Source organism: Coloeus monedula, assembly GCF_965178545.1.
Source record: "Coloeus monedula genome assembly, chromosome: 19".
Lineage (NCBI taxonomy): Eukaryota > Metazoa > Chordata > Aves > Passeriformes > Corvidae > Coloeus > Coloeus monedula.
The window spans coordinates 11,433,884-11,460,842 of NC_138799.1; the positions used below are offsets into that span (position 1 = coordinate 11,433,884).

Below are 26,959 nucleotides of genomic sequence, written 5' to 3' on the forward strand. Positions count from 1 at the left end.
CGGATCAGCAGCTAAGTGCACAGGTTTGGTACCCAAACGCTCATGACACAGCCCTGAGCTGCACAGGCACTTCCAGGGAACACTTCCAGGGATGGGGCAGCCACAGCATCTCTGGGCACCCTGTGCCAGGGCCTCACCCTCCTCACAGGGAATAACTTCTCCCAAATATCCCATCTAACCCTGCCCTCTGGCAGTGGGAAGCCATTCCACCCTGTCCTGTCACTCCAGGCCTTGTCCAAAGTCCCTCTCCAGCTCTCTTCCCTTTAGATACTGGAAGGGGCTTTTCTTCTATTGCTGGGTTGAGCACATGTCCCCAAACCTGGAGAGAGGCACCTGGAGCTGCTGAGCTTTGAGTCCTTCCCTGTTTGACTTTCACATAAACCTCCTAACCCGGTTTGTGCAAGCTACGCGTCATTTGGAGCTTCCTGACCTACACCTAAAATTATTTCTCCTGATGGGAATATCCCAATGAGGTTTCAATGACAAAAGTTTATAAAACCCCCCAGGTTATTTGGCACAGTGGTACTTAATGCTTAAAACATTCCCATGGGAGCAGGGGTAGGTGTGGGCAGAGGCTGAGCTCGGCCCCCACTGCCCACCCAGGGTCACCCACTGGCACCTGGGCCAGGCACAGCCTCTCAGGGCAAATGCCCCAGCACTGCTGAATTACAGCCAGTTTCATCTCAGCACGATGCAGAAATCCAATTGCTCACAGTGCTAATATGATTTGATAAATACTTTGAACCAACATAACTTCATTGCTGAGCTGCTGATTCAATCCAGGTCCCAAACCCATCATGACCTTGATTTCATGGCCTGATCACAACCAGCCTTTAATGAAATTACAGCACTTGAGCTTCCTTGGTGATTGTTTAATCTTAATATTGTTTTCATTCTTCTTCATCAGAGATGTGAAGTGAATGGAATTGGTTTGTTCTCCCAGTTTTCAAAACAGGTCAAGCCCCATCTCAGTCACTCCACAAGGAAGATGAGCCACATGAGGCAGGCGGCTCTCAGCCCTCACTCCTCATGTGGAACAGCAGCTCGGGACTGATCCATAAGGAATAAAAGCCTGGCTTATTGTGACATTCAGCAGCAACAACCCCCAACCACAGCATCGCTCCTGACCAGGACAGACAGGGCTTGGGAGCTGGGAAATCTCTGATGGCACTTGGAGCTGATGGTTTAGAGCTACACGAGTCGTCTGGGCTGCAAACCAGGAGGTGTTTTAATTCCTCAGCCACTTAATGCTGCAACACTCATCCTCGTCTGGGAAACTCCATAAAACCAGCACGAGACAGTGGCCACGTGATGTGGGACTTGCAGACGCACCTGGACCAGCTCTCTCCATGCAACGAGGGGCTGATGCATCTCAGGAGAAGCCTCCTGCAAGAGTCTGTGAGCATCACACCTCCTCAACCCCCTGCTGCAGAGCTGCTGCTCCCCAGCCACTGCTGTGTGCAGCCCCTGCTGAACTCCAGTATTTATTTCTGCTCTATAAAGGGGGAACATCTGAATTAAACAGGTGAGATGTTTGGGCTGCTGCCCTGGGCTGTCTGATTGATCTAGCAGAGTGTGGAGACACAGCCACGCTGGTGCCCTTGCCCAGACAAGGGCTGTCCTCTGCCAAAACCAGAGCCTGGATGGCCCCAAACCCGCTCTCACTTTGACAAATGTTACATAAACCTGGAGGTCCCTGCAGGACAGTCCTGCTGCTTCCACCACGCGTCTCACCCACCCATCTCACTGGCAGGTGATGACAAGATGTGGTCACTCCACAAGTGGTGAAGAGGCAGAACGGAGCAGCTCTGCTTCCCGGAGCATTAAATATGAAGGAAGATGATGACAGAGCATCAGACTCCTGGCTGGCGGCTGCTCCAGCAGCTTCACAGGGATGAGCCTTCAGAAGAGCAAGATGTTATTGCTGCCTTGGAGGAGGTGACACTTCCACCAACAGCAGCTTCTCCCACAGGGAGAGAAGGAACCAGCCACAGCCCATTAGGAGACTCCAGCCAGCCCTGGCTGATGGGTCTGTGGTCCCCAGGCACCAGCCTGGTGCAGCTGTCAGCATCCCAAAACCATCCCCAGGTGCTGGAGCAGCTCTGAGGAGACCACCAGGGGTTTGGCAAGTGGCCACAGGGGTGGCTTTGGGCCAGCTCAGCAAACCAGGCTGCTCTGCTTTAACCAGGCTGAGAAAAGCAAAGCCCCACAAAGCTCTGTAGATGCGCCTGATCCACTCAAACGTGGTTTCAGCTCCTCAAAGCCCCAAACAAGGCTCTCTCCTCAGGCCAGCACCAACACCCACACACTTCCAGGCTGGACCCCAGTTGCTGCAATCCCCCCACTCTCCAATGCCCAGGCAGAAGTAACAGCAGCGTCGGGGGTGGCCCCAAACACTCTTTTTCTGCAGAGGAAACACCAGCTCTGCAGTCAGCGGAGAAGAGAGGGGAACTTCCCTCCCGGCTGCATTCAGCAGTTTTAACTTTGTATTTAGATCTAAGGCACAGCAAAGCCCCGCCGAGCGCAGCAGAGCAGCCACGGAGTCACGGCATATTCTGACTTGGAAGGGGCTCATAGCTCTGTAAGCTCAAAAGCCATCATAAGGCTTTTTCGGAGATAAGCACTTCCTAAATACTTACTGCTGAAGGATTAAAGGGAATGAGCGTCTGATCCCGTTTCCCTGCCCTGAGAGCTGTGCTAACAGGGCTGCCCCACGGATTGGCTCGGGGTGTGGGATGGGGATCCCTGCCCCAGGGTTTGGCAGCAATTCCCTCCTGTTGTCCCTGTCAGCAGCTCTTGCAGGTGGGGGGAAGAGAGGTTTGATCCCCGTGTCCCCCCACGCCGGGCTCGGGGCCTCACAGGGCTTGTCTCGCTCAGCAGGAATTTCAAAGCTGGGACTTGTGGAGATGCCATGCTCAGAAGTGGTTTCAGCTGCTCAGCCCTGGAGAACACAGCAGAGCCCCCGCCACAGCAGCCTGGACACAGAGGAGTGTGTGCTGGCACCTTCCAGCCCTGCTCTGGCACCTCCCAGCCCAGCTCCGGCTGTGCCGCCCCGGCACCTCCCAGAGCCCTGGCTCCACGCAGAACCCACAGGCCAAACCACGGCGGATGACAGCGGCTGCATTCTTCTCCTTCAGTGCTTGTTCTGACCCACAGCACCATTTCCCAAATTTCAGTGCAATTAAGGATGTCACTTCCCCAGCACAAACCTCACTGTAACTCTCTGCTGGAGACTAAATGCCACTAAATGCCATTAAATTGACCCCCACGAGCAAAGTGCCACCAGTGTGCAGATCTCCTTCAGCAGACACAGATCTCTGATGTGTGAAGAAACAACACACACCCCCCTGCCCTGGAGACAAGACGAATTCCTGGCTTCACGAATTCATCTTCCCCTTTCCAAGCACCACTTGTGCCTCCATTGTTCCGTGGCAGCAGCACTCGACTGTCAGCCAGGGCATGTTGGTGCATCAATTACCCCTGCAAGTCTGCCTGGATCAGCCATGCTCGGGGCAAAGCTCAAAGTGAAGTCTGCAAAGTGCAGAGGACACAAACTCCTGCTGCGGATCCATCGGGGACCCGAGTGGGATCCATCAGGGACCCGAGCGGGATCCGCCGGGGACCCGAGTGCCACAGCCCCTCGGCACTGCCAGGACGTGCCCTGGATGCTCCTCAGTGAGACCCCACACCGCCTCTCCCTTTGTGGGGAGCTCTGACTCCCCGCCGTGCCCACCCCTCAGCGCAGCCCCCGGAGGGACCCCGGCCCCCGAGCGCGGTGCCCACACGCATCACACCGCGCTGATTCACCGCAGCCGCCCCCAGCGCCGCCCCCGCGGGCGGGGGAAGGGGCACAGGCACGGAAAACACACAAGAAAACAGCCTCCCGGGGACGGTAGAGGAGGCACGGCAGGAATTAATGATCCGTTGGGGTCATTCATGAAGGCAAAGGGGAAAAGCAGCGGGAGCGGCGGATGGAGCAGGGTCAGAGAGGGCAGCTCCAGCCGCACTCTGCAGCGTGGCCACGGGAACAGCCCGTTCCCACCGCTGGCTGCCACCCCCTGCCATCCACACCTCCCCAGCCCAGCAGCACCCCTAAAGCTGCCGCGCCCCTTCCTCTAAAGAGAGCAGCAAATCCTTCCCCAGGTGTTTGCCACAGCCCGTGTCCCCCCACCCGCTGCTTGTGCCCCCAGCCCGGGCTCCTACCTGCAGCTCCTTGTCCGAGTACTTCTGCGGGTTCTTGCTGCCCTGGCTCTTCTTGCGAAGCTTCTTCAGCTCTGCCTGGCACTTGTCGAGGGAGTCCCCCTTGCTCCTCTGCTCCGTCTGGTATTTCTTCAGCGCAGCCTGGATGCGACAGGAGAAAGTTCTGAGCTTTGGCCACAGCTCCTGCTGCCAAGGGGTGACAGAAACAAGCAGAGCCCCTGGAAAAGGGGGATCCCCAAGGCCCAGAGAGCAAACAGGGAACAACGTTGTCCTGTGCGTGGTGACATGTGTGACAGTCTGTAACCAGGGGCAGGAGCCGTGGCAGGACACAACGTCCCTGAGCAGGGGACAGGTGATGGGGGACACCCAGGGATGCCCAAGCCCAGGGTTGTGCCAGACTCACACACACATAACTCACACTCAGGTACCGGGAGTCCAGCTCCACCTTCTGCTCCAGCTGCGTCAGGAGCTCGTTGTGGAAGGACTTGAGCTGCAGGGAGAAAGAAAACACACGGTGCTTGTGGAGGGCTGGCAGAGCCTGCCTGGGGAGCAGCAGATGGCACCAGGGATGGCACTGGAGCGGGGCTGCACAGGCTGAGAGCAGCAAGGGACAGACTCAGAGAGGGCCCAGCAGGGCAGAAGAGGATGCCCAAGCAATGCAGACCCTTCGGAGCTCAGCAAATCCATGTCAGAGGGGCTGGTGTCATCTGGACATGGCATGGAAAAGCACTCGCACCAACAGAGACCCCGGCACACCGGGCGGGGCACTCACCATCTCCTCCAGCTGGTTCTGGATCTGCCTGTGCACCTCCGCCATCTGGAAGAGCACGTCCCCTGCAGAGGCAAGACACAGGAGGGGTTTGAGGCCCCGGGGCTGGGGCAGGCAGCACCCTGCTGGCAAGGAGGGGTCCCCAGCCAGACCCAGGGGGCTCCTGGAGTACCCCCCGTGCCCACCTTTGGGGAGCTGCAGTGAGACAATGCTCACCTGAGACACTTGGACAAACAGGGAAACCCTGTGCAGCAGGAAGGGGAGCAAGGACGAGCAGCAGCAGGACCCCAGCACCAGGGACAGCCCTTGTTCCCCAGACACAGCACAGGGACAGACACAGCCCTGGCAGTCGGTGCAGGTCACAGGACACGGGGCTGAGCCCTGGGGTGCTGCTTGCCTCACAACCACCAGACCTGTTTGGCCCCAGGGGCTGAGCCAGGGCTGCCACTGCTGTGGGCCGAAGGATCCCCACTGCAGCCAAGGAACCCCAGCTCTGTTCTGCCACTTCCTTCAATTTTTCTTTTCCAGTGCAGGACTCCAGCCCCACACCCAGTGCTGTTCTGGAGGAAGGGCTGTGTCCTGGCTCAGCAGAAGCCCCAGCGTGGCTGGAGCCAGACACACACACACGGGAGCATCTTTTAGGAATGGAGCCAGCACTAAGAGCCCTGTCCTGGATCAGAGCGTGCCTTGGGGACAGCCCAGCTGTGTCAGCTCTTTTCAGGGCTGAGTTTGGAAGCTTTTCCTTCCAGCATGGCAGGTTGCAGCTTCCCAAGAGGCTCCCAACCTCTGTGGAGCTGTTTGCAAATGAAAGCCGGCATCTCACTGGGGCAAGAGAACAAGTGGGACCCTCACCCAGCACAGGTGGTGCCACCCCCAGCTCCAGCCTGGCCCCCCATGTCCCCCCACATCCCTGGGCACATGGGCCATGAGCCAGCCAAGGGTCAACAACCCCAGCTGACCAGGAACAACCTGCCTCAACATTTCTTTGCTCTCCTGGCTGGAGCAATTCGTACTTTGCACCATACACCGTGTCTCAAGCCCTTCTGCAAACATTAAAATCCGATCCCTTGGCAGGCACCGGCCCCTCTGCCGCAGTGACAGAACCGGCTGTGGCACCGGCTGCTGGCAGGGCCACCATCCCTCTGTGCCCCCTGAGAGAACAGCGATGCCCAGGGCACCCCCACAAAGAGAGAGGTGACCAGATGGCAGAGCCAACAGCTCTGCTCCTTCCCCACAAGGAAACCACACGCCGAGATTTCCACCGAGCTGGCCGTGACTTTTCCAGCCGGTTCTCCAGGTGCTGAGCCAAGGGGAACACTCACACCCAGCCACCACACACGTCTGCAGCGTCACACGAGAGCAGAGAGGTCCAGGCAAGGGGTCACCACCACAGGAGTGCCAGGAAATCGCTCTGGCTTGGGCTGTGACAGCTCAATGGTGGGAAGTGCCTGAATTCCCACTGTAAGGAGGCCCTGACGTCACACCGAGCTGGCTTTGTCAGGGCTATCAATGCAAGAGTGGCTCTCTCATTATTCCCAAAGCTTGCACCACCCCCCTGTCCCTCTCCCTTCCCGTTTGGCTGGAGTGGGAATCCCTGGAGTGCCGGCATGGGGCTGGCTGGGAGCTCTGGTCACCGTCACTGAGCTCCTGACCCACCCGAGAGCTGGGGCACCCAGAAATAACATCCATATCCCCAAACCCAGCCCTGGGTACCCCTGCGCTGGGACAAGAGGGCTCTGCCCCCCTCCCACATTCCTCTCCCAGGGAACTGGCCCATTCCCAGCAGCCGGGGCGGCTCGTGGTGCGTCTCTCAGCACCGATATCCATCTTTGGGTTCGATTTCTCCTCCACCACCACCCCCTCGGCTCCTATCGGGGCGTTCCAGCCCCACATCAAAGCCAGCAGCGCACTGAGCCTTTCCCACAGCACAGCCTCGCTGTGTGCCAGCCTGAAGAGGGGCACTGCTGTCCTCCCTGTGCTCAGCCCAGCACCACGAGCCCAAGGTGAGCCCCCGGAGCAGCAGGGACGGTGCAGGAAGGCAGCTGGACGCCCGCCTGGAGCCTCATGAGCTTCCTCTGGAGCCTCTCCCCAGCCTCTGCCAGCACTGGAAGCCCAGCTGGGTGGCAAGATTTGAACTAAATCCCCTAAAACCAGCAGCAGCACGGTGTGAATTCCCACAGAGCACCTCTGACACCCCGACAGCCGCACGCCGTGAGCTGCTTCACAAAAACCTACAGACCATGTGAGACTCCGACAGACACCTCGCCCCAAAGCCAACCCAGAGCTGCAGGGATGAAGTTAAACTGTGACTAAGGGATACCACGGCAGCTGGAAAGGCTCAATATCCCAAAACCTGGCTCGGAAAAGAATCCGTGGCACTGTGCCAGGGGTACCACCGTGAAATGCTGGGAGGAGCAGGGCACGGAGCTCAGCGGCACAGGGCACACGCCCTGGCAGCAGCACGGCCGCCCACGCCACGGGCGTTCCGCAGCGGCTGCCAGAGGGATTTGCGAGTTGAACACCTCAACTCCCACTGCGCAGCGGGACAGGAACTCAGGTCACCCCGTGAGCTGCACCGAGCTGCCAAAACACACATCCTGCAGGTGAAGAACCCCCGGGTGAAGCATCTCACCCACACCCAGAGGTACTAAGGGAGCCGGAGAAGGGCAGGAGGCAGAGCCGGGGTTTCTCCCCTCCCCGCAGGCTGCCGAGCACGCGGGGAGGAGGAGCTGCTGTTTGCGGCTGACTCACAGTATCGTTCTGGGAGCAGAACTATAGGAGCTATTGTGGGCCCTTCCCTTCCACACCCAGCCCACAACAGGCAAACAGGTTGTTCCACATCCCTCCCATCCCTGCTGGCACCACGGGAGCCAGCTGCCCCTCCAGAAGGTGTAGCAGTGGGAACCCAGCTCTTAGGGGGGGTTTGCTTTGGAGTTGCCTGAGACTCAAGGCTGGTTTTTGACCCCCCTCTAAAACAGGATACGGGCCATTTTAAATAAAAATACCAACTATGCATTAATCAAGGAGCCAGATTGCTCAGAGACAGAACATGCTGATGCTGGTGCAGGGCTGGAGCAACCCAGGCTGTCCTGCAAGGGCAGCAGGAGATGGTGGCCAGTGGCCAGGGGACCATCACCCACCAGCAGCACCGTGGCTGCCTCAGCTCCCAGGGTCAGGGCTTGGGCACGTCCCCTAAAAACCAGCCAGCAATAACCCTGCTCACACAACACCTCGGTGCTGAAGATCAGATGCAGCCAGATTTAAGGCAAAACCAAGTGTAGGGAGAGGTGGCACTCGGGGACACGGTTAATGGTGGACTCGGTCAGCAGCTGGGCTCAGTGATCTCGAGGGCTTTTCCAACCTAAACTATTCCACTGAAAGCTTCTGCAGTGTTTTTGGCTCTTCCCCTCACACCAGCACATCGTGACCCAGGCTCACAGACCCAGCCCAAGCAGCTCCCAGGTGCCAGGGAGAAGCAATTCCAGCCCCGCGCCTCAGCCGGCCGAGGCTCTGATCCGCGAGTGCCGACGTTCCGTGTGACAGCGGCGAAGATCCGTGTGCGGGGAAGATCCGCGGGCAGGGGAAGGAGACGAGTGTGGGGAAACAATCAGCTTCTCCACGCTGACTCATCTCTTTCCTCTCCACAACGGTTTCACTCCTGCCAGCCCCAGAGGACTGGGCGATGTGCTGATAATTCATCAGCGACTCGTCAGCGCTTCGAGCTCAGCGCCGCTCCAGCCCCGCCTGGTACAGCTTAAGGCGTCTTGCATTTGTTTATTAAGAGACCAGGTAAAGCGGAAAGCAGAAGCTTCCCAAGGCACCCCGGCTTGGGTTCCCAGTTCCCAGTAACCGGCTCCCTCAGGCTGGGCAGTTGCCACTGACACTTTCACCAGGGGTACATCAGAGACCGGGATGTTCCGTGCCCCCCACGCTCCCCCTGGCTGAGGGCCAGTCCCAGATCTGTACCAGGATGCACAGACCAGTGAGTGCCCAGTGCCCAGCTGCTCAGGCAGGAGCTATACTGGTGGCACTGGGTTAATTAGCAGAGAACACACCCTCACACGGCCCACCTGGCCCCACGTGATCCGATCCCTCTGGCGCGTCCGCGGTTCCAGAGGGGAAGCAAACACCTCCAGGACCTGGAGCTGGCCACACACCCGGCCAAAACCGCTCCTCAAACCTGCCAAGCTCCCCCCATTGCTGATGGACGGCAGAAACCAGCCCATGGACACACACGGGACCCCTCCATTCCCCCAGAAGGAGGGAGCATCCCTGCAGGATCCTTCCCAGGCACAGTGCCGGGGCACACGGCAGGTGGGAATCCTGGAAGTTGTCACCATCACCAGGGAAGGTGAAACCCAGACGTTACACACATCTGCCACACGTTGGGAGCCCCAGCCAGGCCACATGGTCCTCACAGATGCTCATTTACAACCCTCCACCACCATGTACCAAACACAGGTTGGTGAGAACGAGCCTTGGCCGTCTGCTCCTCATGGGAGGGATGGAGGCAGTGGAAAAGCCCCATCCCGAGGCAGCAGAAGGCTGTGAGAGGACTGTCTTGTATTTCTGCACCCTTAGCAAGCCCATTCCTGCAGCTTCCTTTCTTCCACTGGCACAAAGCTGTCACCCACAAAGTGTTAAGTGCATTGTTAAGCCCAAATTTAAAGGATTGAGCAAAAAGATCTCGGCTCCCAGCCAGGAGCTCACCTGCACAGCAGAGGGACTTCACTGCAGGGACACTCTGCCACAAATCACAGGACAATATTTTCTGGAGTTCTGTGTCATCCTGGGCACTGCTCTGACTGCTTCCCAGTGGACACCAGCAGCTCCGCTGGTCCCAAACCACACTCAGCCACCACCAGCTCCAGCAGTCCCCGATCCCACTCGGAGCTCCACACTGACCTTTGGCACCTGTGGGATCTATATCTGCCCCTCCGCTGCTGCAGGAAGCATCGACCCAAAACAACCACAAATCCAATTAACAGATTAAACCCTGTTCCCAGAGGATCTGGTGCAGCACAAAGCTCCAGGACAGACCTGGAGCTGCAGGGCAGAGCCTGAGCTCAGGGATGCCCCTGGATCCCTGGAAGTGTCCAAGGCCAGGCTGGACAGGGCTTGGAGCACCCTGGGATAGTGGAAGGTGTCCCTGCCCATGGCAGGTGGTGGCACTGGATGAGCTGTAAAGTCCCTTCCCATTCAAGCCATGACGGTGCCACCTCTGATTTTATTGTGGAAATAAAAAGCCATTATGTGCCAGGGGCTCCTTTCAGCTCAACAATGGCTGAGTAATTGCTGCCTTTGCTGCCCTTTCACAGCCTGTGTGTCACCCAGAGCAGCTTCACCCATCCAAGGGGCATTCCAGAAACAACTGCTGAGCAGAATCCACCTCCGGCCCTGGAGGTGTTTCCTGCAGGTGCTGCTCGGCCCCAGCGTCCCGGGGGAAATGTCTCCAGCTCTGCTCACCAGGAGAAAAAAGCCCCTTTCCCTGACTTTGTCATGGCCTAGTTTTCAAGAAGGACAAAAGAAACGACATTTTGAGCAGCATCCAAGGGACCTAAGCAGGAGTTGTACAAGGGCCAAAGTCACCTGAGGACTCATGCATGAGGCTGGAGCTTCTTGGAAGGGGCTACAAACCACTCCAGGACTGAGCCGGGAACAAGCCTTCCCTGGTCAGACACACACTCCTCACACCAGCTCATCTGCCCTAGAGCCACTGCCACAACCATCAAGGCGGTGAAGAACAGCCCAAGGAGCCTCTGTCAAGGACCTGTGGGCACAGACCTAATCCCACCCCTGGACTGGCCAGCAGGGAGCTGCACAGAGCAAAGCGACTCCTCTGCTGCTCCGGGACAACGACAGCTCCACCCTGGACCTGCTCAGAACATCACTGGGGTTAAGAACACCCCAAAGCCCCGACTCTGCACACCCCAAACCTCAGCAGTGGGGTTCAGACAGCCCCACCAGACACTTGCACCCAAAAACTCAGCCCCCAGAGCCGATTACTGCTCAAGCGCGTGGTTATCGCCACTTCTCCGTTCCCACACGGGATTATCCCGTCTACACACGGTTCCTAAAATCTGATGGGGAATTCAGGAAAAATGCACAGTGCTAAGCAGCCCCATGGGTGCCAGCAGCTGAGCCCAGAGCAGTGCTCCAGAGGGCTCCGTGTTCCATGGGACAAACGGGCAGCATCATCAGAGGGCTGGGACACCTGCCCCAGAAAGGCACCAGGAAAGCACCCAGGTTAGGAAAGAGAGGGGTTTGGAGGAAAAACAAGGATCTCGGGTTTTTGTCCATGGAGGCTGGAAACACAAGCTGCAATCCTGACCAGAGCATCCCATGGTCCTGGCTGACATCTTGAAGCAGTTTTCCCTCTAAACCAATGGAAGGAAATCCCACTCAGGGAGGGAGCTGGGGGGCACAACATTAATGGAAGCAGCAATTAAGAGAATTCCTGTTTACTGTTCTAAAATGAATTCCCCATCCCTGGGAGTGTCCAAGGCCAGGCTGGATGGGGCTTGGAGCACCCTGGGACAGTGGAAGGTGTCCCTGCCCAGGGCAGGGGTGGGACTGGATGGGCTTTAAGGTCCCTTCCAGCCCAAACTGTTTTGAATGAAATAACCCAGAGCTCCTTTCCGGCACTATCGGCATTCCCAGCCCAGGGAGCGATAAGGCAAAGGTGTTCCCAGGAAAAGCTGCACCTCTGGCGAGCACAGCCCCCACGCAGAACATTTCTCAGCCCCTGTTTACACATCTGCTGGGAGGGGGCTGTGTCCCAGCTGTTATCAGCTCCACCGAGCTGCGGCCAGAAATTTTATCTCAACTTTCTCCTGCTCAGAGCAGCTGCCACAGCAAATATCAGCAGGATCAACAGAGCACGGGGCTGAGGAGCAGCTGGAGCCGCCAGGAGCCTGCCTGAGGTGTGTCCACACCAAGAGGGGAAGGAGCAGTGATCTGGAAACATTTTAAACCCCAAAATACTCGAGCCACACACGGGGAGATGGCACTAAGGACATCAAACCCTTGTCCTTTGGCGAGCAACCAGGGCCAGAAGTCGCCAAATCCAGGTTTGAAGTGCGAGCAAACCTGGAGCTGCTCTGGAGAGCCAGCAGGGCGGGGGGTCCCCAAGCTCCAGCCCCCTGATAGGGCTGCCCAAAGTTCCCTCCCTGGAGGGCAGAGCTGGGTGTCCCTCAGCCCCAGAGAGGACGCAGCAGCTCCCCGCAGGCTCTGCACAGCCCTCGCGGCGCACACAGGGCTCTTTGTTTTATTTATTAAACAGGAGCAGATTGCTCCAGGCAGCTTTAATCCACGACTCGGTTTCCATAGACACTTACTGCTTTCCCAGCACAACTCCAAGGCAGCAGCAGGGCTGGGGGGAGCGGGGTCTGACACCAAATCCAGAGCCCAGGGGCTGCTCCCCGACTCCTTCAGCCTTTAGAGTCATTCCAGCTCAACCTCCCTGCTAATTGCCTGCCCCAGAGAGACGCTTTAATGAGCGCTTTGCCATCGCCGCTGAGCCAGAGCTGCGGGAGGGAGGAGGAGGAGGAGGAGGGGGAGGAAGGGTTCACCTGGGACTGCACAGACACGAGAGCAAAGCCCATCTCACTCTGTGAGAGCCTTAACAAAGTGCAGCATCCCAAGGGGAGCGGGAGAATCACCTCGAACCATGGGGGGAGCCGGGAGGGTCACCTCTGGCTCGAGATGGGAGAACACAGGAGCCATGTCTGGGCAATAGGGAGACTGGGAAAGCAGCTCCCAAAGGATTTACTGGAGAAATAAGTGTGAGAAAGGGGAGGGAGGCACCGAGCATCGCAGCTCGTGACGTTTGCCATCGATTGAGCAAACACAAGTCCCTGGCAGTGGCACAGGGAGGCTCCAGTGCATGCAGGGCACAGTCCCAGCCCCACCACACACGGGGTGACCTCCACCAGCACAGCCCCTGCCCAGTGCAGCCGACCTGACCACTCTAGATTCCTCCCTTTCCCCTCCAGAGGCCCCTGATGGGCAGCACAGCCCCACTGCCAGGTCGAAATCTGCTGCTTCTCCTTTGCAAAGGAAGACAAAACCACCCCAAAAGCTGCTCTCCAAAAATGCCACGAGCCAAACCCCTGACACTGAGAGTACCAGGGGGTTTTCCAAACTGCATTAACAGTGAATACAGAGACACTTCCACCACTGAGACGAGGCAGGAGCAGCTCCACACTGAGCTTGTTCTCCCCGGCAGCACCAAAGATCCATTTCATTCCTGGGCTGGGAATCTGCAACTCCATTTAGCAGCAAACTGGCAACTTACCCAATTCTTTCGATCCTTGGCTTTCACTGGCCAACTCTCCCATCTTCACCAGAGCATCAAAGTACCCTTTTGCTGCATATGTCATGCCTAAAAAGCACCAAGAAATAGAGGTTAAGTTCTCCTTAATGGCTGTTAGAACTTCTGGGGCACTCAGGAGATGCTAGACACTAAAATAGGTATTACCTCAAGGGCCTTAACCCCCCAGGGAAGGACCACACAACAAACAGAGGAAAAGTGAGCAAAGAAAGCTGGAGCAGTGAGATTACAGGGTAATTTAGGATTAAAAAAGGTACATGGAGGACTGTGGTGGTTTTCACTGCAGTGCAAGCATCAGGCTGCTACTGCTGCTCAGAGAAATCACTGCGGAATAATTGAATATCACAGACTTTCATTATAGTTCAGCCTTGTTTGTTGACATTCCAGCTACACACTTGACTCTAATCAGATAAGCAGGGGGTTTCCTCTAATCACAGAACACGCTGTACAGCCCCAGCTCCAGCCTTCCAACGCTGCCTCTGCTCTGGCTCCTGGGTTCGGCACTTCCTCCAGCTGCCCCCCAGCTCAGGGATCCGAGGGGAAAGGATGACCCAAGCCAAGTTAAAAATTGCAGGAAGATCCTTGGCTCCAAAGCGTTTTCACAGCAGAGATGTGAGAAAAACACAAACCCAGTGATCACACTGGGAATCCCAAATGCCGTGACTGGGGGGAGAGGACAGCACGGGGTAAACAGATCCACCTCCCAGGTAATTAAAGCTGAGTTATCAGTAGAATATTTCAGAAGAATAAATAAAAAACATAGTCCCAAGGGAGACCCGTTCCCCCATCAGACCCTGCCTCTGCTGCCTTCCCTGCAGCAACCAGCAGGGAAAGCACCCCCAAATCATGAACCCCACTCGGCTGGCACCCCTGGGAGTTGCTGGGAAAGGCTGCTGCCTGTGGGGGTGCCCTGTGCCCCTTCCCCGGGGAGCAGAGTGCAGCGGGCCGGGGTGGACGGGCACTTCCCCGTCACGGCTGGGTGATCCATTAAATCCCAGTTCAAACCAGTGCCCAGCGCTGGCAGGACGCGGCGCCCGGGGCAGCGCCGGCACCCGGGAACGGGGGAGGGCTGAAAGAATCCTCACGGAAACAGCCGGGAGCCTCACCTGGCTCGGGGGAAGGAAAACGCGCTGCAGGCAGGAGCAGGAGCAGCGATCCTTCCCAGAGGTCGGATCCCAAACCCTGGCTCGTAAGAGCATGAGACACCAAAGTGGTTTTCCCCCCGCTGGCTGAAGATGAGGAGAGACTCTCCCCCACAGGCATTTTCACTGGGATTATTAAAAAATGAAATCCAAGAGGCACGTGCAACTCTGAAGGGAGCAGAGCCCTCCCTGGAAAAACACAGCTCTGGGTCGAGCAAAGCTTAAACCTCCTCAAAACCCATCTGAGGAGGGCCCAGGCAGTGCACAAAGCCAGTTTAAGTCAAAATAGTCCATTTTGGGGTTTAATCAATTCCTAGCTTCCTTTTGATCACTTAAATCTACACCTCCCTAATGGCTCCCAATAGGATCCTGCATTCCCAATCAAGAGCTGCCATCAAGATTTTTAGGCTTTTTCCTTCATTCTTCTGGGCAACTTAAACATTTCAATAACACCTCTTTAAACAGAGCTTAAAATCTCAGTTCTCAGTATTTTAAACAAACATTTAAAGACGAACTGTTTGGAGACGTGTTTCGTTACCCTGCTACCTCCCAACGTTTTCTCCCTGGAATCCCTCCCATATCCACGGCCTTGCACATCCCACCGTGGTCCAAGAACCATCCTCCCTGTTCCCTCCCCACGGGAACAAAGAACTTTTCAACAAAAACCCGAAAATTTTCAACAAAAACCAAAGGTTTCCCAGCTTTCCCTCCTCCGCAGCCTGGCAGCCCCCGGCACTCCAGCACCAACCATGCCAACAGCGCAGTGTCACTTACTTGCTAAGGCTTTTTCATAGGTCTTCCCCATAGAAATGAAATTCCTGAGGCTGGGATTGAACTGCTCCATGATCGTCTAAAGGGAAGAGAACATGGCTGGGATTAGCAGGGATGATGGGAAGTGGAGTGAACAGCTCCATGCTCAGCTCTGTGCTGATAAGCACAAAGAGAGAGCAAAAAATCCTCCCAGCTCCCCAGAAGATGCCCCAGAACCCTCCCTCATCCTGCAGCTTCACTGAGGAGGACCAAGCAGGGTTTGAGCACCACGAGGGACAAGAATGAGGGGGCTCTGCAGTGCCTCAGCACAAGATGCTTCCCCAGGAGAGGAAAGTGAATGCCCCAACCAGAAAAGTATCAGATATGGCAAAAATAACCATAACAACAACTATAAGTGGCTATTTGGGGCAGCCCCAGCCCTCAGACCAACTAGGGAGGTGACCCAAGCTCTGGGGGATGGTGGCAGGTGATGTCCCACTCCCGGGATGGCCACGGAGAGCAGCACCAGCCCAGCCTATCATGGACGAGCAGGAAGGGCTGAAGGGCAGAATTCCAAAAGTGCCACCAGGAGTGAGCCAGAGGGAAGCCACCAGCACCCCCTGAGCTGTGCCAGCCCCGCTGAGGCCACATGCCAGGAGTTACACCTGGGTCCCTCAGCCCTTGGGGGCTCTGCCCACCTGCCCAGAGGGTGGGCTGAACACGGGCAGCGCTGTCTGAGCTCTTCCTGCCTCGCTCCGAGGCCCTCAGTTAAGATGGGGGAAGGAATAATCGGATCAGGGAGAAGAAGAAGGGCTCTTTGTGTGCTTGGCCCCACAGCCACAGCCCTCCCTGCCCGGGCCCTCACCCCGGCACCAATCCCAGCCAGCCTGGAAGAGGCACAACCTCCATTCTCTCCTGGGAATCTTCCGGATCAAGTCCAGTTCCAGCCCCAGAGCTGGTCCCAATTCCCTGCCCCACCTTGGGGACACCCTCCCACCAAGGTGCCACCCAAAAATGAGAGCTCAGGGCCTGAATGCCCCCAGGCAGGGATGCACCACGGGCATTCCTGCTGGGAATGGGGGCTCTGCACCCACAGGCTGCTGGCAGAGTCCCACCCCGGGCAGGGGAGGGAAGACAGGCAGACACTTACTGGGAATAAGCTGATTAAGCATCTGTCACCTCATCTGAGGCTGGCCGAACACTATAAAGCTCATTTTCTGCCTGAGGCATTTTTATCCCAGTTCCTGCTGCCCGGCCCTTGAGTCTGACAGCTGAATTCTCTCCACACGTGTGCAGGGCTCAGCCAGAGCCTCCTTGGCTCCAAACAGCCCTTCCTGGGTCTCTGGGCAGGACCCTGTGTGGGGCACCCATCAGAGGAGTGGCATCAGCCCAGTGCTGGTATTTCAGGAGAAATCCTGTTTATCCTGCCAGGAGCACGAGGCTGGTGGGAGCAGCAGGCTGAGGATGGCTGCAGTGTCCCCAGAGCCTGTCCCCAGCAGCTCCCAGGTCCTCACAGCACCAGCCACAACTGCAAAGGGCAGAGGATGATTGACGAGGCTAATGAGGAGCTGCCCCGCTAATTAAGGCTGCAGGCCAACAACTCAGGGCCCTTGGAAGCTGTTTTGGGTCAGCTCAGAGCAGTTTGGTGGGTGTGCTCAGCGTGAAAGGAGAAAATGAATCTGCAGCAACAAGCCAGGAGTTCTCCAGCGTGTAGGAGCCAATTGCACAGGAGTTAATTACCACCGGCAAGGATTGCTCCATCCTGCCCACATCACGTTTAACTCCAGTTGAAAAATCTACCTGGGTTATCCCACAGAGCGGCTGGAGCTGTGGGATCACTGCCCACGGCAGGGACAGGGACACGGACACATCCCCGCTCCTGGCAGATCCCCAGCTGCAGCCTCGACCACACTCCAGCTCAGCCTGAGCTCTCTGAGGCTGAACAATATCTAAGCAGCAGAAATGTTGGCAGAATTTCTGCAGGGAGGAGATTTTTCGGCGGTTTGCAGGTTCAGACCAGTGTTTGTGTACGTGGATGTGCACAGGGATATGTAAATAGTGTGATTTTCTCAGCAGTGCCCGTGTAAACACATCGTCCTGAGCATGAAAACGAGGGAATTAATGATGGAACAGGATCCCCAGACAAAGCATCATCCAGAATTCAGCACATCTTCCCCAAACCAGAGGGAATCAAAGCACAACCCAGCCCTGGCACTGCTCAGGGCAGGTCCTGCTCCCCACCGAGCCACAAGAGATGTTTTAAAGCAACAAATAGATAAAAGCCCCCAAAGGGTCTCATGGACTGGCTGAAGGAGCGGGAAGGTGACTCTGTGCTGGCCAAATAAAATTCACCAACCCCCAGGAGGAAGTTTGCTGAAAGTGAATGTTTTTAAAACACTGTCTGGAGCCTCCAACAAAAACAGCCTGGCAGGATGAGAGCAGTGAAAAGGGCTCCTCACTCCAGAGACAAAAATAGCCTTTTCCAAGCCTTCCTCTCACTGCCAGGGTGGGAAGGGAAGGTGACTCCAGAGCCTTCACACCCCCCTCCAGGTGAGAGCCCGAGACCTGCCAAGGAGAAACAGGGGGAAATCAACAGATTTGTGCCACGGAATGGCTCCACAGCATCACCCCTCGTACCCTGGGATGTGCTGGAGCTGCTCCCCTGGCAACACGGGGTTCATCCCTCTCCATGGGGGGACGAGGGGCTCTAGCAGGGCTGTCCTGCAGAGGAGAGGTGAATCCAAGTTTGCAGGACACCACCAGCAAAGCAAATATTCAGCAACATTGTGGCAATGAAAGCAAAGCTCATTCTCCCCAGATTTTGCCCCCTCAGCAGCACCCACAAGTTGTTTGCCTTCCATGGGCTGCCTGGGCAGAGTTCAGAAAAACACAGACACAAAACCTGGCAGCCAAGGGTTGAAAGGGCTTTGCTTTGTTCCACTGTGCTGAATTCCCTGGGTAATACCACTCAGCTCTCCGGGATTGGCACGGCTTTATTCAGCTGCCAAAAATGAAACTAATGCAAAGCACAAGGTCTCCAGGACACGGCCCTGCTCCGCTTGGTGGGGGAAGAGGCAACAGAAACAAGGTCCCTTTGCTCCCCTCTGAGCACACTCCAGCTGCAGCCAGGATGCTCCAGTCCCACTGGTTAGCTCGTAAGGAAAAGTTTAGAATCATGGAAAAGAATAAAACATCCCGAAGGAGCCCGCAAGGATCATGGAAGTCCAGCTCCTAAATCCTAAGTTTAAGTCCTACTCAAGCTGGGAGTGGACATGGCTCAGGCTTCTCCTGCACAACAGCTGAAGGGCAGCATTCCAAACACATCCCTGGAAGTGCTCAAAAACCACATGGATGTGGCACCTGGGGACATGGCTCAGTGGTGGCCTTGGCAGTGCTGAGGAAATGGTTGGATCTCATGGTCTCAGAGGGCTTTTCCAACCTTCTTAAGGATTTTATGGCTCCCTGCAGGACTGACACTGCACAGGGACCTGGGCCCACCCACGGCTTCCCTGGGTGACCGTGAGGAGCAGGACGGTTTGTGCCTAAATGGGTCAGCCCTGCTCCAGGAGCACCTTCATCATTTCGGTATCAATATTTAATGCCCAGCAAAGCCCAGTGCTGCCTCCTCCATCACAGCTTGTCCTGCCCGGCGCCATCAGGAGCAGCCCTGAGGGTTTCGAGAGCCAAGTTTCTGTCAAGAAGGAGCCCATCTGGACAGGCAAAACCAGGGAAAGAGTCCCCATCTAAAGGCATTTAGATTCTCCTGGCTGTCATGCCAGAGGACGAGGGGACCCAAGTTTCAGGGCAAGAGCTCCGAACATCTTTGTTTCGGGGTCTGGGTTTGAAGAGAACTGGGATGAGGATCCACACAGGGCACAGAATACCCCAGCGCTCCAGGAACACATGTCAGTACCCTCCAGTGGCCAGCCCTGCTAGGCAGGGCCATCCTCAAGTCCTCAGCATTGGGATCTCCACTGAGGAACCAGAAGGGTCCCCCAGTCCCCTCCCCACAGATGTGGCACCGAGGGGCTCGGCTCGGCCCCGGGCTGTGGCCAAAGGAGCTGGAGCAGGAGCTGTTTGCCCTGTGCCCTGCCCTGCAACACGAGCAGCAGCACTGAAACCTTAACCACGAGCAGGCTCAGCACAACAAAGCACTGAGGGCAAAGCCCCATCGCAGGGAGCAGCATCCAGCTGCGGCAGCGCAGGGAGCGGTTTGGGACACCTCCGGCAAGACAGGAGCTGCTGCTTTCCAACACCTCGTAATCCACGTGTCTGCAGGTGTCCCATCTCCAGGGAGGCTGGGAATGCTCTCCCAGTCCACAGGCAAAGGGAATGGAGCAGCATTCCCACCTCAGAGCCCCTGGCAGTGTCAGAGCCGAGCCCACCACGGAGCCCTGGTACCACGGATGGGAGTGGGGCCACCGATCCCTGGAACGCTCAGAGCCCCCGGGGTGCAGCCGACAGATTTCCCACGTCTGGGCTGCAGGAAGCCTCAAGGCAGGGAGCAGAGACAGCAGGGAGCAGAGGGCATGGAACTCGGGGTGGCACAGGCTGGCTCCTGCCTCCTCTGCCACACACATCATCCCTCCACTGCCAACGCACCAAACCAGCCACAGTTTCCCTCCTGAACCACTTGAGGAAGAATTGCTCCCATCCCTCTGGACCTGGAGATAAGGAGCCTGTGATACCACAGTAACATCGATTACAGCCGATGGGGAGCAAAGGACCCTCAGGAATGAGGTCCATGTTTCTGCACGACAATTCAGCTTTGAGTTCGGGGTGTTGTTGAGCAAACACCTCTTCAAATGCAGAGCTACTCGCACACCACTGCCAACCCATCTTCTGCATGAAAAAATGGCTTTAAAATGAAATGGAGGTTGTGCTGTAAATGGCAATAATCTCATCTGGCAGGAGGAGACAGCTCTGTCTTCGGGGGAAGGAAGAATTGCCAGTCCCTGCTTTCTGCAAAAAGACAATCCGGAGCAAGGGATGAGCGGGGAACGGGGAGGGAGCAGAGGGAGCTGCCCGTCCTCGCACCCCAGCTGGCACCCCAAGCCCCGGGGCTCGCAGCAGAGCCCAGCCCGGCAGCTGTGCCGCTACGCCGGGGTCCTGGGAGTGAATCAGCACCAGGGAAGGTGGGATTACGTTGGCGGAAGGTGCCAGCAGCCTCCGTCTCCCTCTGTAATTACTCCCCGTGTGTAGGCAGCTGCCTGTAGTGGCAGCATCGGCTCGGGGGCGGCTGACAGCTCCTCCACCAGCTCATTAGCACAGTCACTCCGAGGGTGAGCGCTGCTTCTGGAGAACGATGACAATGGGCTCCCCGAGCAGAACGCCTCGGGAAAGCCTGCGCGGGAGCGGGTGCCTGGCATGGGGAGCTGCTGCTCCCGCTCCAGCCCCGGCCCCGCTGCTGCCAAACCCCGGGGAGACGGCGGCCGCAGAAGGAGGCAAAGCAAGGGTCGGTCACCCGTCCTGGGTCCCCACGGGCTGGGGCTCAGTGGCATTGTGCCCTTCCTGGGGATTGTCTCCTCCTGCCCATGACAGTGTTCAGGCTCCTGCACAGGCCAGGAAAGCACGGGGCAAAAAAATACCTGGGTCACGGGGATTGAAGCACTGGGACTGGTTTTGGATTCAGAGACTCCAAAGCTTAAGGAGATCCAGAAGACCCCACTACGTGAGCCCCCAGCTGTCACGCTGGGCTCAGGGGTGCCTGAAGTCCTCAACGGAACAGAGACACACCTGGTTCTTGCAGGCACCACATGCCACACATCTCCAGAGGCCAAGAAAAGCATCGCTGGCTTCAGAGGAGACTTTGCTCTCACAAAGGAACACAGAGTCAGGACCATCCTCCTCCAGCTCCCAGTACCAAGACACTGACTTTGGGTGAACCCACAAGATCTTCACCAGTTCCATCTTCTCATTCCCTACCTCTGGCTGCTCGCACTGACATCCCAAGGAGCTGAAGCGTTCATTAACTGCTGGAGACCTGTGGACTCTTCCCAAGCCCATCTCTGGCTGTCGGGACCAAGGCACCCCGTGCACCTCCGCCCTTGGGCCAGCCAGGCGCCGATGGAGCCGGCGCTGCTGCTCGCTCCGGGCCGAGGGCTCCGCTCCGGCTCCAGCAAGGGAAGAGCCCAGCCAGCTCTCGCCCCTCAGCCCTCGTTTCCTGGGGGGATGGGCTTCACCCAAGCGCAGGTGCTGGGACGGCACAAACTGCCCTGCACGCTCCTGAAGGGCTGTGCCGGGGAGACGGTGACCTGCTCCCCAAACCCGTCATTAGCCCCGTGCTTCGAGGACAACACACCTCAAACAACAACTGAGTCACCGCTGAAGCTGTTCCCAGCCCCTGGCCCCTCTCACCCTGTTTGCCCAGGTGGCTCCGGGCCCAGCGGTGCTGATGCACAAACACTGGGAGCACCCTCGGTGCCAGCTCTGCCCGAAATCAAGGACAGCCTGCACGGTGGCAAGTCCGGGTCCATGAGCTGCCTGGGATGTCACCAAGATTCAGAGTAGCCAAGATTCTGGGTGCCACGGCACTGCCTGAACAGCTGTTACACCCTAGAATCTCCAAAAACAAGACTTCAGAACTTCACTGCCTTGGTACTTTTTGTACTACATTCTTCTGTCTTTTTTTTTTTTCCTGCTCTGTGCTCCCAGGTAACTCAATCCAAGCCCTTAAATCACAGGAAATCGTGCAAGCTTCCCAGTTTAACAAACGACATCCTGCGTTACACGTTAGGCTACAGCAGTTTTATTAGTCTTGGTCTCAAGACCCAGCAGAGCAGAAACCGCTTCCTTCGGAGGGAAATTAAACCACGTAAATTATTGCATTTTCTCAGGACACCGGGAGCAGAACAGAAAGGAAAAACGGAGAGATCCGCGAACTCCGAGAGAGAGATGGGGAAGGCTCTGACGGCTGTGGCTTGTGGCAGAGCAGCGAGCGGCGGCGGCGCGGGGCTGCCCCGCTCCGGGGTGATGCGGGGACAGCGCTGCCCACCCCGCGATCGGGCACCCCCACGCGGGCCCCGGTGCCCCGGGGAAGGCTGGGGGTGCCCGGGGAAGGCTCGGGGGTGCCCCCCGCCCCGTGCCCCGGGCTGGCGGGGCCCCTGCGGCCGCTGCCGCCCCGGCCGGCTCCGGGCACACCCCAGGGGCGGCCCCGACGGCGCCTCCGCCCGCGCCCGCTCTGCCCCCGCGCGTCCCGGGGAGCGGAGCGAGGGAAGAGGAAATTCGATAATTAAAATAACTCAGATAACAGGAAAACGCCGAGACGCGGCGCCGGGCACCTGTTGCGGACTCACCTTGTAGACATTCTCGGTGAGGCGGTGCACCTCCTCGGAGCGGGCCATGCCGGGCGGGCCGGGCAGCACCATGGGCGGCGGCGCGGGGTGCGGGGCGAGCGGGGCGGGCGGGCGGAGCCGGGCGCGGGCGCGGGGAAAGCGCGGAGCGGCGGCCGCGCTGCCTTTTATCAGCTCCCGGCGGCCGTGCCCGCCCCGCACCGCCCCGCACCGCCCCGGTCCGCCCCGCACCGCCCCGCGGGGAGGAGCGCCCCGGGCCGGGCTGTGCCGCGCTCCGCGCCCCGGCCCGCCCGTGACGGGAGGGCTGCGAACCCCGCGGGGGCAGGGGGGCTGCATCCCCCTTGCCCCATCCCATACCCCGTTCCCCATCCCTGTTCCCCATGCCGTACCCCCATTCCACAGCCCATTCACGTCCCGCGCCCCTCCTCCACCCCATTCCCCATCCCACACCCCACAACCTACCCTACACTCCTGCCGTGCCTCACCCCACAGCCCACGGCCCCACACTATCCCCATACTTTACCCCACCCCGTATCTCTCGCTGTGCCCCACATCCCTGAGTTGTCCCACACTCCAGCCCCTGCTGTACCCCCACCCTTGTTGTACCCCCCACTCCTGGGGCTGTGCTCCATCCCCAGCTGTGCAGTGGGGAGTGGATGGGTGAGGAGCAGTCAGAAAGGGAAGAGCAGCCGGCGGTTTATGGGGTGTTGGGAAAGAGGGTGCACATTGTCCAGGGAGGCCGAGAGAGCAGGGTTGGGATGAGCCGTCACCACAAGGTACGACTTGGGATTCTCGGGCCAAGGGAGACCAGCCCAGGCAGGAGAAGAGGCAGCCCCTGCCTGCCACTTCGCTGTCTCCAGGCTGTCCCACCACCTGGTCAGCCAGGAGAACCAGGATTCCCATGGGAGGCTCTTGCCAGAGCTCCCAGCTGTCAGCAAAGACATGGATCCCTGTCCTTCGCATCCCTTGGGCCAATGGCAGAGACTTTTGCCCAGGTCCTGAGGGACATGAGGAGCAGGCCCATGCCCTAGAGCCAGTGCTCCCATCCCTGTCCCCTGCCTCGCAGTCCTCCCTGCCGGGATGGCCGCTCTCCACACGGCGATCCGTGGTTAAATGGAGCCTCACGGCCGGGCCGTTCCCATGGGCCAAGCCTTCCTCTCCCTCCTCTCTGCTGTGAGAAGCAGTGAAACAGTTAAGCAGCTGAGCATGTTATTTTCCATCCTCTCGATCAATTCCGAGAACAAGGAGCCCAGGTCGATACCTTGGTCCCAAGCCTCTCGCTGCTGTTCCCCTTCCCGCTCTCCCTCCCAGCCCCGGTGACGACCAGGAGGGAACCAAGAGCAGCTGCTCCCTCTGGCTGCATTTGAGTCCCATTTTGGCTTCTCCCTCAGAGGTTCCGCACTCCAAAGCACAGCAAAGAATTTACAGCCCCCGAGAAGGATTTTTCTTGTGTTTCTGGAGTGACCAGTTAACCCTTTCCCACTGGGGCTAAGGAAAGGGAGCAGCTGTGGGAGCAGGACTGCCTGGGAGATGTTCCCAGGGGAATGTCTGGCTGCCTGCATCGCTGCTGGGACACCACGGTGCCACTTTCCCTGTCCATCCCTCTCCATCCCACGTGGCCAGACCGTGGTCAGCTCTGTTGGGACACCGCTCCCCCAGCCAGACACCAGCACCTCGCTGGCTTTCCAGTGTCGGTGAAGGATTCAGGATCAAGTATCCAGGAGTAGAGTGCCTCTCCCTGCATCTCCATCACCTTATTTTTAGTTACGTTATGTAAGTTCTTCGCTACGTCATGGATGTGGGGGGTTCTTGCATCTAATTCCAGTGTGACAGCCCAGCAATTCAAACTAGCTGTTCCTCTGGTGAGGAAGATAAAAGGATTTGTAATTTCTGATAATAAAAGAGGCCTTCTGGGACGACCCTCAGAGAATCTCTTGCATCTAGGCCTGCTCTCAGACAGCCGTTCCACTTTCTTCCCATGCTCTGCTTCTCCTTATCCCCTGGAATCCGAGTGCCGAAAACCTTTCTCCCTCATACCTCCCTGCTCCCAGAGAGGATCCATGCCTGGAAGCAGCCAGGAGTTCATTTCCCCACAGTCAGAGCCACATGGAGCAAATCATCCTTGTCCCTGGCTCTTGCCGTGTCACCACCCCTTGGCTGGCAGCGCCGCCGGGCTGCCCGTGCTGCCCACGGCCCGGAGCTGTGCCCGAGCCCCAGGCAGCGCAGCCGCCCGCAGCTCCCTGGGAATTCTCAGCAGGAAAAACCTGCCGCTGCCTCGTGCCGTAGCATTTGCTATGATTGCCTTTTTTTTTTTTTTTCCTGGTTGCTGCTCGCTGCCTTTTTGTCAGGGTGATTCACTCCCCGGGGCTCGGCGGCAGCTGGAGCGTGCCCAGGGTAACCATGGTGCCAGAGTCCCCGTGGGTTACCTGAATCCCCGCGGCGCCTTCTCCATGTGCCCTTTTGAAGGCGGGACCATCCAGCACGGGGGCAAAACCCCGTGGGTGCCGTGTGGGGAACCACCACGCCAGACTGGGAACAGCGGTGGGATGAGCAGGCAGCAGCCCCGGGGCTGGCAGCGGCCCCATCCCCGGAGCGATCCCTCCCCGGGGTGACGGCACAGCGGCACACGCGGCACCGGCCACCTCCAGCCCCGGGTGGAGTGAAGTTGCTGTGGCAACAATAACTTATGTAATCCACCCCGCTCGGCTGCAGGTGTGGGGAGGAAATTGTGCTATTTTCGAAGTTTCATTAGGTTCCTTCTTAATTACCAGCGTGGCATCACGCCAGCGCTCCCGGCCGGGCACAGGGACCGAGGGTGGGGACGGGGCAGCGATGGCCGGGACGGTGACAACCGAGGGCAGTGACAGCCGAGGGCAGTGACAGCCGAGGGCAGCGATGCCCAGGGCAGCAATGGCTGGAGCAGTGGAGTCCGAGGGCAGTGACAGCAGCTGTACCAAGGGACAGTTCGGGCCTCCAGCCCCTCCGTGTTCCCAGCTTGTGGACACTCTCCCTGCTCCCGAAATGCCTCCCCGGTGGGTGCAGTGGCTGCCCGGGAGGGACACGGGAGGGAGGTGCTGCAGGGCAGCATAACTGCCCAGGGAGGGGAACGTGGCACTGCAGGGTCACCGAGAGCTGCCACATCCTCAGCGACTCGGGAAGCCTCTGGTGACACGGAGAGAGGAGAAATAAAGGTGGGTTAGAAGCCCTGGTGCATTTGAGTGGGCTGTGTCACTGGCCAGCACAGAGAGGAGCAAGCAGAGGGACCATCATGGTACCAGGGCTGGTTTTTGTCACAGTCCCTGAGAATATGCTTGGAGTTTCCTAAGGAAGATCCAGCTCCAGCTGCTCCAGGTGGTCACTGGGTTCTCCTGGCACTGCCAGAGCAGGAGAGAGCAGGCAGGGAGCAGGACCAGGCTGAAGAAGCCGCCTCCATCTCCATCTCACCTGTTTGTCCACTCAGTCCCACTGGCTCCCCGGCAGCCCTTGGCTCTCTGTTCCTCCTCTTTGGTATGTGCTGAAGGGGAAGGCTGAGCCCACCCACCCCTCAGTGCCCTGCACAGCCTGAGCGGGGCAGGTGTGTACCCAAGTGTCACTGTGTTAATGAGATTCCCAGGAATTGCCTGTCCTGTGGTCCCGGGCAGATGGCTTCTCCATCGGAGCCCTGACATCACTGCGAGGACTCCCTGTGCTGTGTCAGGAAGTTTTTATTTCTAAAATAATCTAAATTTTTCTAACATCTGGGGGTCACTGGGGAATCAGCCAGGTGGGTTTGAGCCAAACCAAGCCCCTGCGAGCACAGGACGTGTTTTCCCTGAACACCTCACTCAGTTCCGTCTCCTGCCCTCTTCAGGGGGTCCTCCTCAACCCCAGGCTGTCCCCCCACTTCCTTTTGAGCACCTCATTAAGGAGCTGGGCAAGCAAACCCCACACGAGTACCCAGGTCCTGGAGCATCCTCCCAAACTCAGCCTCAGCCTCCCCTTTGCAGCGTGGCTGTCGCTCACCAGGATTCCAGCAGGTGCCTCGAACTGACAGTGAGTATGTTTAGGTTAAATATTGGGAATAAATTCCTCCCCGTGAGGGTGGTGAGACTCTGGCACAGGTTTCCCAGAGAAGCTGTGGCTGCCGCATCCCTGGAAGTGTTCCAGGCCAGGTTGGACGGGGCTTGGAGCAACCTGGGCTAGCAGAATGCGTCCCATGAGCTTTAAGGTCCCTTCTAACCCAGCCCACTCCACGATTCTGTCACTGTTGGTGCTGGTGGAAGCTGGTCCCTGAATCTTCAGAGGGTCAGGACTTAGAAGATGTCCCTGGGCTGGAGACGTCCCGCGTGTGCCAGCAGCTCCCAGCAGTGAAATCCCCCCGAGTGCCACCGGCAAACCAAGCAAAGCCATTTATTGGGGATTAGCCAAGGATGAACAATTCAGGCCCTGATTCTGCAGGGTGGAAGCTGCAGCGCTGGATCCAGCGATTCCCAGC

The 26,959-nt window shown here is 58.0% G+C and overlaps 1 protein-coding gene across 5 annotated transcripts in view; it reads right to left on the reverse strand.

Moving 5' to 3' along the window:
• The window catches only part of BAIAP2 (BAR/IMD domain containing adaptor protein 2), a 38,907-nt gene extending 16,292 nt beyond the window's left edge, over positions 1-22,615 (reverse strand). For 4 of the 5 annotated variants that reach the window (XM_082294304.1, XM_082294301.1, XM_082294303.1 and 1 more), the window contains exons 1-6: positions 22,489-22,615; positions 15,218-15,293; positions 13,266-13,352; positions 4,973-5,034; positions 4,619-4,690; positions 4,204-4,341 (exon numbers count right to left, since the gene is read on the reverse strand). In XM_082294304.1, the coding sequence (XP_082150430.1) occupies positions 4,204-4,341; positions 4,619-4,690; positions 4,973-5,034; positions 13,266-13,352; positions 15,218-15,293; positions 22,489-22,560 (507 nt within the window). In that variant the 5' untranslated portion in view covers positions 22,561-22,615. The remainder of the gene's footprint in view (positions 1-4,203; positions 4,342-4,618; positions 4,691-4,972; positions 5,035-13,265; positions 13,353-15,217; positions 15,294-22,488) is intronic. The other variant, XM_082294305.1, reaches the window with a different exon arrangement.
• Between the last annotated feature and the right edge of the window lie 4,344 nt (positions 22,616-26,959).